The sequence below is a fragment of the Eleutherodactylus coqui genome, chromosome 1 (assembly GCF_035609145.1).
Source record: "Eleutherodactylus coqui strain aEleCoq1 chromosome 1, aEleCoq1.hap1, whole genome shotgun sequence".
NCBI classification, from domain to species: Eukaryota; Metazoa; Chordata; class Amphibia; order Anura; family Eleutherodactylidae; genus Eleutherodactylus; species Eleutherodactylus coqui.
The window spans coordinates 398,209,557-398,224,088 of NC_089837.1; the positions used below are offsets into that span (position 1 = coordinate 398,209,557).

A 14,532-nucleotide genomic window follows, 5' to 3' on the forward strand; every position below is an offset into this window, starting at 1 on the left:
CACATTTGAAATCTATTCCTGGCCAGTTTTATGTTCATCTGTTTCACATCTGCTGTCATGTGTTGTCTTGATGATTAGTATGGTAGTTGAATTTTATTTCCCTTGCCCTTTTTTGCCCTAAGAATTACCAGGTAGTCTAGTTGACTGTGAAGTCAAATGTTCTGATATTCCCAGTACACCACCCACCACGGGTTTCTGTTTTAATTTATACATGGCTTTCAACTATCACTTAAAGGGGTTTTCCAGGCAGCACCGTCTGTCAGTGCCGGACTACCCGGGGGTTGGAGCTGAAGCCTCTGCTACGACCCTTGTGTAGTGACCGGTACTCATAATTAAAATCAATGGGAGCTGTGCTTGTAATTGCAGATGCAGCTTTCATTTATTTCAATGGGAGTCTTATATGCCCTGCAAATGCTCCCTGGGGAAAAGTATGCAAATTAAAGTCGGAAAAATGGCTTCATAGCACCCTCAATTGGAAGATGGCTAGCCTATAGGTTAATGTCTGACCTTTTAACAGGCCTCGCAACATAACTAAGGATTGGTTTCAATAAAGCTTGTGGGTGGATTAAAGTGAGCAGTGCAAGTACAAGGCTGTGCTTTCTTACTTTAGGAATCTGCGCAGTGGCACTGAGGTCTCATATACTCTATTTAGCTGTAGAAGCTAGTTAGCAGCACTTGCATAGAGTTGGCTTTGCATATTCAACTCTCTCTTTATTGTAATTTATGGGAGATATAGAAAAGCTGAGGACGCTCATATGCCATCCTCATAAGTACCCATTTAACTTCTTCTGAAACCACCATTGTAAACACTGCAAAAGTAAGATAATTATCCTAATCCATATGTTACATAAACAATATTTTGCATCTGTGAGAAAAATGTAACCTGTATACTCCACACTTATAGTATCTACTTTATAGTACAGTTGTGAAAAACACTGTATAGCAGTGGTCTCCAATCTGTGGCTCTCCACCAAATGAGCCAAAAAGGAGCCAACTTGATTTGCAGTGTGGCCCCCTGTATCAGTTCTCAGTAGGATAAGTGCAGAAGATGGGAAGGAATCGGGCTGACACGGACTACAGTATAATCAGCAATGGCAGCATTGAGTATTGGTGTATCTTGTCTCCACCAGAATATGGGTGACCTGCACATTGACAGATAATGCCTCGTTACTGCCCTGTTAATGCCCCCCCACCCAGCTTCCAACTTTGTCTGTCCTCCGCTCCGCTTCTGTGCTGCAGCCAACGAGGCTGTCACTGTCCTCCCTACTGCGGTAATGCACTAACAGCTCTGCTCCCCTACTGCTGTCGCTTTTGATTCCCGCTGTGATCCTCCATGATGCCGGTGTATCCTTCCATGGTGCACAGCCCGCTGCTGACACTCTCTTCCCCACTGTAGCAGCACTCGCTGCAGCTTCTCTCAGCCGACTCGGCAGCTTGTCCCTAGCAGATGGAAGAGAGAAGGCATGTGGTGCACACCCCGCTCCCGACATTCTCCTCCCCGCTGTAGCAGCGCTCACTGCAGCTTGTCCCTGCTGGCTCGGCACCTTGTTCCCGGCTGCTGGAAGCCAGAGGGCACATGTATGAGCTGCCAGGGCCATGTCACAGGAGGATGCCCAGTGTGTGTGTTTCTTAGCCTCTCTGAAGCAGCTTAATACTCCGTCCTCACCTGTCAGTGTCTTCGCAGCAGCAGGGACCCCAGCGATCACAGTTACAGTGGGGCTGCCTGCTGCTGTTTGATGACGGGGGCGGGGTGGGGACATGGACGCTCAGATTGGGGAGTCCGGCTACGAGCAGTGTGGGGAAGTATGTGTGCACCAGCCAATTCCCATCTCTGGCCATCACCTAGCCCTACCTTCTAACTCTGGATTCCCAACCCATGTCTCCACCCATTCTTCTGGTGGAAGATATACCAAGATACCAAGATATACCAGTACCACAGCATTGTCTGGAATACAGTTGGTTCTGCATGTGCAGCATCATTTTAAGATGTTGGGGCGGTTTGGGCAGTGACCGTCTCTAGCCAGTGATTGGCTGCAGCAGTTACACGTTCTGGTCAACAGCAAACAGGAAAGACAGAGTGGTTGTGAAGCAGTTTTAGATGGTGGGAAAACCCCTTTAAGTATGTGGCGCATACCCTTTGTGGTATCGCACCACACAGAATACCAGAGTGACATCAGTGCATTGGGAGCTTCATGAAATAGGTTTTCATGGTTGAGCAGCTGCATACAATCCTACAATCACCGTGCGCAATGCCGAACTTCATCTGTAGTGCTGCAAAGCACACTGCCACTTGGCTCTGGAGCGGTGGTAATATCTTCTGTACAGTAGCAAACCACATTTCACCATTTGGCAGTCTAATGGGATGAATCTTGGTTTGGTCGAAGAACACTTCCTCCCAAAATGCATAGTGCCTATTATAAAATTGATGTAGGAAGGATAATGGTATGGGCTTTTCAGGGTTTGAGCTATGCTCTTTATCTTCAGTGAAGGATAATCCTAATTCTACAGCATACAATGTTAAAATAACAATTGTATTTTTTCAACTTTGCTGCCATACTTTACCCTCCTGTCTTACCAGGCATGGACCACTTGGACGTTTATAGTCTATAAGCACTCAAGAACTGGTTAAAAATCTAACAGCCATAGTATTTCCTTGATAATTTCTTTGGGTATGTATTTTCACTACTTGCAATTCATTATACTTTGGGAAACATAAATCTCTCTGTTTTATGATTGATAGGTTCAAGCCAGGGAGACTATTGTTAAAACACTTGAAGAGTATGACCTTGGCAAAACTGAAAAGTGTGTTCGGATTAATTCTGTGTCCAGTGGCCTTGCAGAAGAAGATCTGGTAGTTATCCTGCAGTCCAAAGTCTTGCCTTCCTGCATCATGCTGCCCAAGGTTGAAACCTCTGAAGAAGTGAAATGGGTGAGTCTTTTAAGCATTTTTACAAAGCACACAATGGGCCAGGAATTTAATTTGTTTCCTCTTTTTATGTGAAGCTTGGCTTAATTTCAAACTCTAATCCAACAAAAGGTAAACTTTCAATGCCATGCCAATTTTTTTTTTTTTCAATGTGGATGTGTATACAGAAAAATGGTAGTGCAAAGTGAACCACATAGCTTATTCTCTCACTATTGTTTAGCGTTTTCAATTAAATTGTCATAAATGTGAAATAAAATGGCTATATGTATAACAAAAACTTTAGGACCTAAAATGTTTTTAACCCCCTTGCTATACATTTGTAACCTGGGGAGGGGAAGTATGCCGTAAATGTACGATTCACAGGAGCTACACCCATGTCACCAGCAGCAGGTGTTGGCAGTAATGAAGAAAAATCACCACCTGTGCTTGAATCCACTGTATTAGGAACGCAGATCCTGCACAGGCAGGAAACCATGCAAACAGGGAGGAAATATCGAGCTCCACGGACAGTATACAGCAAATCCCTTATTGAAGACCATTAAAATGCATCAATTCGTTAAAACCTAATTACACAAATACATTTCAGACAGACCATGGACATCCTTATTCATTGCATGAAACCTCACTTATCCGTCAAACGCTTTAAATATATGTTATCCAATCAAATATCATATAATGGAACGTGTGACTATAATATGGTTTTAGACCTCTCAGCTACTACATATTAACCACTAGCTGTTTAAATGTTCATTACTTAATTATATATTGGTTAGTTATATAGTATATAGTGAATATCACTATGATATATGCCTAAAATTGATCATACACATGCTTTTTTTACTTGAATATCTTTTCACCATTTTTTTTACCTTTCTATGTTCTTGTGGGGAGCTTGAACCTGTGATCCTATGATTGATCAGGTAATACACTGCAGTACTTCTATACTGCTGTGTATTACCTCTATTTCTCTGATAGCACCAGTCATTGCAGACCCCTAGGCCTTTATCAGGCCTCCAGTTTATGAAGCAGCCTATCTTCCCTCTACAATTGAATAGTGGAGAGCTAATGATGTTATAAAGGAAGCTTCCTCTTTCTGTTAATCCAGGTTCAAAATTATCTTCAGTCCCACCTGTTGCTTCAGGCCCCTGGCTGTCACTTAAATTTGGCTCCTGCTGAGGATGGGACGGGCGCAGCTCCTGAACCTGCGCCATCTGAATGTTGTAAATGTAGGGCAATTCATGCTAGCCCTCTCCCACCGATGACATACATGTACCTTATGGAATGGGAAGAGGTTAAATGTATTCACATAAGGTATAGTAAATAATATGCATTGTAATTTGACATTTATTGATGGTATAAAAATAAAAATAACATTAAAATAATTAAGAACACAGTGACCTTTATATTGCAAACCTGAAATAATAGCTACAGTACCATACTTATAAGGTAGACATCAGATTATTTATAGTAGTACATAGTTTCTCTCTGTAAGTCGAGACCAGAAGGATACCTTATTTTTAAACTAAAAATCTAGAAAGTTCCCTTAATTCAAAAAGGAGATGTTTTAGGTCCCTAACTTGGGTAGACCTGCGTAACTTCTCTGTTCCATATACCAACATAGCATTATAGGAGCCAGTATGGCTTGTAAGAAAGTGTATAACGACAATGGAAATGTAACAAGTAGCTGAGGTTGTTATCCGACCTAGGGATCAATCAGGATTTCAGCTCTGAGACCCCCACTGATCAGACTTTTATAGGTGATAAAAATCTATTGCAGGACAACCCCTTTAAGGGAATTAATGTCAGAGACAATTGGTCTCAAAAGTGCAGTTTCAGATCTTTATGGATTGTAGATAAACCATACATTATGGGAGTTACCGCACTCTATATTGTAATATAGCTTGTTTGTCTTATAGTTAGGAACCCCCATTAAGAGACCCTCTGATTTTTTCTAATTGTCACTTTAAAACCTAGTGAAAATCCATTTGTGAATACCTTCTATGTTGTAGACGTGAGGTAGCTTGAAAGGACTCCAATTAAAACTTGGAGATACTGCTGTAATTGCTCTTAATTTTTGTCAGTTCCTGCAGCTGGATTGCCCTAATCGTATGGATAGGGTGATTACTCTTGGTACAAAGAACGGTGTTCTTAGCAGGTTTCTGAGAAATAGATGTGAAAATCACCTAATAGGTAGAAGCAGAAACCAAAAATGGCAACAGCACGCAAAATAAATTTACTATCAGAAATTTACCATAGGTAGATGCCTGTTGACTATGTTTTTTATTTTATTATACTATAAAACTAGAGTTGGCTTTGAGATCGTGGTGGACTTCTTTTTGCTGTCCCTTTGTGCCAACAAGTCCCAACAATTTGTACTTCGAATGATACTACGAGCCCTATCCATCATCCATTTTATAACACTTTATGTTATAATCGGGAGGTGGGTTAAGAGGACTTCACTTTAAATTTGGAGATATCTCCTAACTTCCTTCTAATTCTTGTCAGTAGGAACCATCAAAGTAACCACATTCATATAAATGGAATGGATATTCAGTCACAGAAACTTCTGCATCAAATCTGCTGTATATGAATATCCCCTTAAAGGAATTTACAGGCACAGCGCTCATTAATATCCATGGGAGCTGCACCTGCAGTTACAAGCGACAACCCCTACACAGGGGTCGGAGCAGCAGATGCTGCTGCATACCCCTGTGTATTACGGTGCTGACAACGGACACTCGATCAGCTGATCGGCCAGGGTTCTGAGTGGTGGATTCCAGACGGTCAACTATCGATGACCTATCCTGACGATAGGTCATTAATTGTATTGCCCTGGAAAACCTCTTTAACCTACTTCTGAGCGATTCACAAAATACATCTGTAACATAAATTATCATGCACTCAGTGGTAGCTTTCTGCTAGCTCATAAACAAGTAGTATTTTGACCACAGCTGATATTTTAGTATGTTATATTTAATGTCTTTATAACAAGGTTGCATGCAGCTTATTTTCTATTTCACCTTTTGGGACCCCAAATATTTGACTCTTGAAGACACTGACCCAACAGGCTCTCTAAGACAGAATTCTAAAGCTCTGAACCCCACTGGGTGTCTCAGTGTAGTTCACATCTACGTTTGTATGTCATACTCCCAATCGATGACAGACAATGTTGTGTTTCAGTGTGATGCTCTTCCCTCCTAGCATAGTGTAATGTTCCTCAGACGAAGGCTTAGAAGCGCTGAAGTGCATTTGGATGCTTAGCTTATAAAAAAATACTAATGAAAATAGGAAAAATGAAAATAACATCCGCATAATCACCGGTATAACCTAACAGTCATTAACAAAAATTTGCAGTGGCCGATCACTGCAAAACAATCCAACTTTACTACGCAGTTGTGGTGTGGCTTTGTTCAGCACCACAATGCTAAGTCAGAACTTGGACTAACACTTCGGAGTAGGTGTTATCGAAGAATGGAGAAGAACTCCAATTTCAGTAAAAATGAAAGCAGCGCAATTTTGGATTTTTTTTTTTTTAAATATTCCCAAACTACTATTCTAATGATGTTCTATTTCTTTAATTGCAGTAGTTATGATCATCTAATATTGATACCTGTGCTGTGTACGTTAATCACACAGCTTAGTATCCATGACTATAAAGAAAGAAGTAAAAAGCAAGAAGGTCAATTCTCAGGGCACCTGAGAGAACAAACAGGAAGCGTTTAAGCGGTGTTTTTAATTAGCGCAGATATTATTTCCTGAGCTGCTCTCTATTTCTTCTTTTTTTAATTGCTGACAGGTGTGTTTGTGTTTCATGACTGTGTTTTCAGCCAATAAAATCCTGGAAATGTTAAGTGGCACGTCAAATGTCTTTACCAAGCCTGTAAATAAGTTAATTGTGTAAAATGCATGATAGAATAGTAAATTAATTGCCGCATGATCATTTATGATGCTATGTAAGGAATTTAGCGCATAACGTCCTAGACACATTCTACAATTTGGTTCTACAGTGATATTACAGAAGTGTTCACTGTAGCTAAAGGGACCATCCAGTTTCAGCAGAATGAAGCAAAGTGTAAGTTTACTGCCTATTCTGGAAATAATAAGTATATCGTATTACAAATTGCTGATGAAATCAAAATGGCAATAATTTGTCAAATATGGCCCGTAATAATTGAAAAGCCAAAAAGTGACATAGACGATGGAACATATGACTTATATAAAGTATCTGTGCTATTGAAATAGAGGAGCTAATTGAGCATTTTATTTATTCAAGATATTGAATCAGATCTTCACGAAGAAGGATAATCTTTTTGAGCAACGCTACTCTAGTTTAGTAGATAGTAAATGATAGTAACTGTCTTTAGAAGCTCTAATGTTCATCTTGTATATCATGTCTGTACATGTCTTTAGTCATTACTCGGGACATTTCTTGTGGCCTTACAGAGAAACTCCAACAATAAATACATTTCCCTATTGATTTTTTTTCATTAAGTAGACCTTCAGACTCCCTAATGAATACTTTTGGTATATACTATTTGCAGTGGCAGCCCAAATATAGTAGGCCTCTGCTTTTGAGAATGCTCCACAGGGAGTAGGTGGCACATCTTGGTCTTCACACTCCAGAGGGGGTTCTGGATGTGTCTTTTCCTATACTATTGTAGAACTAGTAATACATGCCACCAGCACTTCCAGACCCTGTGGACAAGGGGTAAAATGGCTCCCTGCCTTGTGTTGTGTTGGAGTGTGAATTTTCAGGTAAGTATTTATTTTTATTTATTTTTTTATCAGGTGGTTTTTGAAAAATGGAGGTCTATCCACAGCCAGCATGACATTGGGATTTTGTGACCATTCAGGTTTCTTTTAAAATGAACACAAGGGGGTGGCCATTAAAAATAAAATAGTTTTCCAAAACCAATTCAAAGGATAAAATATTAAGTTTTTATAAAAGGTACAATAGATCACTTTATATTACATTTGCTCTAGTTTTAGATCTCATAATATCTATAGTTCAACATTATGCTAGACAGACACTAGAGAAATAGGAACCCCAGGGTCTTCTATTACTCTATAGTCATTATTATATAAGCTACGCTACTTTCTTCTGTCATGTTGCAAGATGTTTATCAGATATAGATGAGTTAGTTAGGCAGGATAATGGAATGGGTATACACTGTGAAAGACGTTCTAGATGATGATACAGCTGAAATAGCTGAAAAATTGCATTTTTATCAAAAACAATTACCGGTATACAATAACAATATAATAGTTAGACATCCTCGAATTTCACCTCTGCAAACTCTTATCTTAACTGCTAATATCCCCGTTGTGAAATGATACATTAATAAGTGCCGTATAGTGCTAACTCACACAGTGATAAAGTGAGAAGAGTTACAACATTTCTACTCATCTTTGTACTGCAACATAATAAACATTGGTCGATTCACAGTATACCATTAATTCCTTTTCCATTATAATGCAAAGAAAGCAAACAAGCAACTGGTAGGATCTCAATTAAATCTGCTGTAATATGTGCTTACATTGCTTTCATCTGAAATAGTGGCACAATGAAGAAAAGTATAAAAAAGAGTGCCGATGATTAAAACATACTTTAAAACGTCTTTTTTGAAGAAACCCTGTCTTATGTGTCCTCTGTCTGTGAATGCATTACTTACCACACCCTACTGATTATAATGTATTACTCAAACAGAAACAATACAGTGCAATGGAGAACCATTGAAATTGATCATAAATCATAAAGATTTTAGTAAGCAGTTAGTATTCACCTGATGCATGTCAGGCATTTTATCAAGCGCAGGGCAAAGTATTGCATATATTGGAAATACTTTATAATACAAACTGTAATTCATTATTTTTTTGCAGTCCATTTTATGTGAATATATTTGAGTTTTTTAGGTAACCAAACGATCTAAAGACACTTTTTATCCACCATAACCGATAACCTGATTATATAATATGTTCCTCTCCATTGAAAACTGCAGCTGCTCCTTCACATTTTTAAATTTTGTCCCTGAGGACATTTTTAGGAATGTTTTATTGTGTTCAACTTCAGCATTTCCCACATTATCACCATTTAGGTGTTTACCTGTTTGCTAAAATCTCCTTCAGAGATTATTTTCCTCTGCCTCACGTGTATCTGCTGCACCCCTGAAAGTTAATTCTACCCAAAAAGAGCAGTATTACTGCTTTCTAAATTCTGTTTCTCTAAATCAATATAATTCTACAGTGTCCATCAATTAATATACTGTATTTGCATTTATATAGTTTATATCAGCAGGGATATATCACTTTCATTTCAAGGCCTTTCATTTATGAAAATCAGGGGCATCTAGGACCTATGGGTGGCTGAAGGAGGAGCAACGGGATATGGAAAAATATTAGATGTATAGTATGTTAATGATGACATCATAACATATACTGTATCATCATTCAAGTGTTTCTAGATCACGTGACTTTCTCACTGTTCTGTGACTTTCTCACATTCTTGGTATTGTTTCTCTAAAGTAAAACCTGAGTGAAACAAGTCATGTCCAGTTTTTTTCAGTATAGCCTTTCATATTTAAACCTGTTCTATGTTTAGTATTCTGCTTTAATTCTAAAGTGATAACTTATGGATTTAATAATGCAATTCAAAATTAATAGCACACAGTATAATAGATTCCTGCTCATTGGAGACTTCAAGCTATAAGTCTTTTAATTCTGACAGAGCTGTTATGCAAATCTTACAAGGCAGCCTATGGGGTTACTTACTAACTCTGCTGAACTCCCAGACTACTTCGCTTAGATTTTTCACCTTGACCGAATTTTATCATGGTTTTATTCCAGAGCTGTGTCCTCCCGCTGCCTCTCTTCGTCAGTGTGTCTTGTTAATGGTTCTCTATCCTTTTCTTGTAGTTAGGGGGTTAAGAAATTAATTTAACAAATCTAAAAATCAGCCACCCCTTCTTAGCTTTTTCCCTACCCCTTCCAGACAGATAAAACTTCTTCCCCTCCTTTCTCTGTGTTGACCTTAATTTCCAAGATAATTTTAGTGAAGAAATATTTTTTTTTCTTTTAAAAATCAGCTTTTGGACGCCTGCCTCCTCCTCTCCATGCTCTCGCCTTTCTCTTTCCGCCACTCATTTCAATGAAAACCCTTTCATCTAAACAATGTGTTACACATTTTAACACCTTTTTTAAACTAATTCTTTTTTTATTGAAGTGAAGAGATTTTTTTTGCACTACACCAGACATCCTTTTTTTTGATTCTTTCTCATTTTTATTTATGCGAAGCATAAAACCTGGAAGCTGATGCACAACTGAAAGATGGGCTTACTTGTTTTCTTTTGTGCTACAATCCCTTGCTTTCCTTTTGTCCTAAGTATGGGTACTTGTTTGACTGGCATGGCTTATTGGAGAATAACAAGCGTAACTCTGCCTCTTTTGTCATGGGACAATTCTCCCACAAATCCCGAACAGTGGGCATTCTTCCTCACACACTATTGGGTGTGCACTGGAATTGAAAGAAGTGCTGAAGGCTGCTACTTCATCCCCTCCCCAATCTCTTTGTTTTTTTTCTCCCCTCACCCCCCTCCCCAACACCTCCTCACTTTGCTTGGCCGGAAACATTTAATTGTCCCCTTTTGCAGAGAGAAAAAATATATTAATTGAAAGTTGCCTCCAAGCTCACCTTTTAAGTTTTCTCACTAAGTAAATATTATGTGACAGAGAAGCAGGAGTTAAATTACTCGTAAGGTATAAAGATTTTGGTGGAAAGGCTAATGTAAGATTTTAGATTTTCCCTCCTGTAAGCCGCTCTCGTATTTCCAGGTGGTATGATAATGTATGTTGTACAGGCTTAAAAAACAGCAGGGAGGAGACCATTTTGTTCTTTCTAAGGCCTGCTACCACGAAACAAAAGTGTAAAGCACCAAATAACATGTGCTACATTTATCAGTTTTTATGTTCATGTACAAGATAACAAAATCCACAGATTCAAAACAAATGTCTTTTTGCCTTGTTTGCCCAAATGTAGTTTTATGTGATATGTGCTAATTTTATGTGACGGTTTTCGGTACATTGTATATGTTTAAATCGGTACAGTGTTTTTTGCAGGACATTTACAGTTAAATTGTGTTTGGTTTAATTAGCTTACTTTATTTAAGGGGATGGACATATTTTGCATACCTTAAAGATGTGATATTTTGATTTGGTGAATGAGGGGAGGGTTCAAGTGATGAAGGGGGGGTGCTGTGGGTAGAAGCTAAAAGGGGAAGAACTAACACCTCTAATCCAGCTTCTGGTAAATAGGCTGCCAGCTTTTAGAATGAGTTTCCTTTCTATTAGTCAGAATATTATGCTAAGCCTTAAGCATTAGTTTTTTATGTTGCCATAGCAGCCCTGTTCCTGCAGGGTTGTGACCTGTGATGATTACAGTACAAAGCTTATAGGGTCTTGAAACCCCCTTTGAAGATGAAAAGTCTTTGATGGTTTATATTTATGCAAATCTCTTAGATATGATTTACCCAACTGAGATTGAATAGAGAGATGATTAAAATTCCCAGTTCCTTTGATATCCATCAGTGACAGAATATTTCTTAAAAAAAATGAATTGGACAAACCTGTCATTTTGGCTCGTGTTTTTTTTTAACCTCTCTGTATTTAAATAGCATTATCTTACCTGTGAGACATTTTATCATCTTCCAGATAGTTGCGAAATGCATGTAGACATGTACTCTATTTACTTGTTTCCTTGTTATACTTTGTCACTGACAATGCAGAATTGGCACTTTGGCTGTTTTATGTTCTTAGATGATAGAATATGGACTAACCCCTTCTCTGCAGCTTAAAGCTTCTTCTGACATCTGTCCTCTTCAAAGTCTGTAACTTCTTTCATAAGCCCTTTATAGGTATGTTAAAAGATCAAAAAGGGAAAACTACAACTACTTTGTTAAATATGACAGACTGGGTCACTCTGTCACAGATGAACTGGCAGAATACACACTGAACTACAGGAATATGGATTCGGCATCCTCATTCATGCTTTCCATTAGCCTGCTCATTTGCATTTAAGCCTGTGTATATCCTTAGAGAATATGCATGTGACATAAGTATTTCACAACCTCTTACACTGATAGGCAAAAAATATGCATAAGTATATCCTCTGGATTTCCTAGGACTTGTATAGGTTTATAGGTTTGCAGTTATTTTCATATGTATTTCTTATTCATATGTTTCTCAAATCCTGGGATAAGTCTGTGATTATAGTTTTTTCATGGATTCCTTTTTATTTCAGTTTACTGAAAAATTTCTACACCACTTGAAAGGCAGGAAATTGGCCCAGCCAATATACTTGGTAACTTTCGTGGAAACTGCTATAGGCCTCCTTAACTTCAAGGTAAGAAAATATATGTGCTTTTGTGGCACTGACTCGTACTTCCTTGTTTTCTACAAAGACACCTGGTTCAGGAAGAACATAGGGTGATAATTACACCGCCACTACTTCACTGGATAAAACAGAAGATATTTAACAGGGTTTCGAGGATATGGATGCTAGATACATATATAAAACAAGAGAGCAATCCAGTTAATTCTATCGAAGTATGAAAAACAAATATGGAATCTGTCATTTATTATAACACAATTAGGCGACATTGGATTGGTGCAATGCCTTACACAATTTGCATGTTCTTTGTATATAAACACACCCGTACTGGAATACTTTTAATTTGTGCTGTTTATTTATAATATCAAGTCAAAGGCTTTTGTGTGGTGTATCTAAAATAAAAAATGATTAAAAAACTGACTATTTTTTGTAGATTTCAGTGGGATATGTGATTTAAACTAACTTTGTAATTTATTTTATCACCGTATTTTGCTTCTATGAGCTCCATTACTGGATCACATAGTGCTATTCCTATAAGAAATCCGTACACCTCTACTAAGAAAGTAAACTGAAGTAACTAAAACATGTTATTATATTATTTATTAGTAATAATAATTCTGCATTATGAAGAAGACAATGGTGGCTCGTCTAGGTAGTCCCAGTAATACAATGCTATGATCCTCCCATCTTGGCAGCTCTAAGTGCTCTTACTAGACTCAATACAAGGTAAAATGATCTGATTGAAGACAGATCTGCATGTAGGTTACCAAGCAACAGCACAGGCACTAGAAAAAGGATACTGTAATAAGTTCAAAGGCAACAGAAAAAAATGTCCCCCCTTATTTCATGGGATAAGATTGTATTGGTGCAGATTGTACTGTTGATGTACTTCTCTTCTTGGAAGAATATGAAAGTTTACGGCATCATGTGGACGTTGCTGACCTCCATGTGCAGTAGACTTTTTGTATACACTATAATCCTCCCCGTACATAGGGCATTATTGATTTACGTCATACTCACTGTCAGAAAAGTGACATAAGGGACATTTCACATGGAAAGGAATTTTTCCGCAACAGGCAGCGCAATATGCAGCTGCAGAAATGTGCACCAAAATCCGTGTGCCTAAAAGTGGACTTTAATGTGGAACCAACTGCATATTTAGGTCATTTTCAATTTCACACCAAAATACGCATGTGAGGAATGCAAATTTTTCATGAAGTGGCAAATTCTGCTGCATGTTGCGGAACACTTCTGTCTGTGTGAAATGTTCCTTAGCCATTATGCAAAATGTATACCAGCTAGAGTTGAGTGAACATACTCTGACGAGCTTGATGCTTGTTCGAGTATTAGCGTACTCGATGGTGCTCATTACTCGAACGAGCATCAGAGAGAAAGAGAAAAAAAAAAAAAGAGCGCTCGGCACCCGGCGTCCCACATACAAAAATGCTCGAGTCTCCCATTGTAGTCAATAAGGGTCCGTTACTCGAGTAGAGCTCTCGAATTTTACGAAAAGCTTGACTCAAATAATGCGGACCCGAGCATTTGGGTGCTCGCTCATCTCTAATACCAGCCTCTTTAGAACCAAAATATGCAAATTATAGTGCTACTTTCTTCCTTTTTGGTGGACAAGTTTTCGGGCCTCCTCAGGCATCAGGGAACAGGCTCCGTTGCAACCTCTTCACTCCATATATCTACTATGCTGCATATGTTGCTGAGCAAAACACAATTACACTGTGTTTTTATACTAATCTTGTGGTAAATTTGTGTGCCAGTTGAAAGGAGCAAATTGTTGAGGCATTTTTACCAAAATGTTAAATATCATAGGGGATTATTGCAGAAATAAACATATCGAGGCTCCTATTGTCACCTATGTTGGAGGTCAATGATTTAGGCTATTTTTACATCTCGTTTGTAGCATATATTCACCATATGTATTTAAAGGGTTTGTCCATAATTTTAAAAATATGACTTCGTTTTTCCTTAAACTGTGCTACACGTGTTCAAAGGTTATGTGTGGTATTGCATCTCAACTCCATTCACTTCAACGGAACCGACCTGCAATACCAGGCTCAATGCATGGACAGGTAAGGTAGATGTATTACTAGTTCTGCAGAACCACTTTATTGAATTCAAGGCCTATAATCAGCTTGATGTGTGGATATAATAATAGTAATCTTTATATAGTGCCAACATATTCCATAGCACTTTATAAGTCAGAGGGAGC

The 14,532-nt window shown here is 38.4% G+C and overlaps 1 protein-coding gene across 1 annotated transcript in view; it reads left to right on the top strand.

The window, feature by feature from the left end:
* CLYBL (citramalyl-CoA lyase) overlaps positions 1 to 14,532 on the top strand; it is a 297,910-nt gene that overhangs the window by 246,325 nt on the left and 37,053 nt on the right. Inside the window, exons 3-4 of the mRNA XM_066580137.1 lie at positions 2,741 to 2,929; positions 12,219 to 12,320. Of these exons, the coding sequence (XP_066436234.1) occupies positions 2,741 to 2,929; positions 12,219 to 12,320 (291 nt within the window). The remainder of the gene's footprint in view (positions 1 to 2,740; positions 2,930 to 12,218; positions 12,321 to 14,532) is intronic.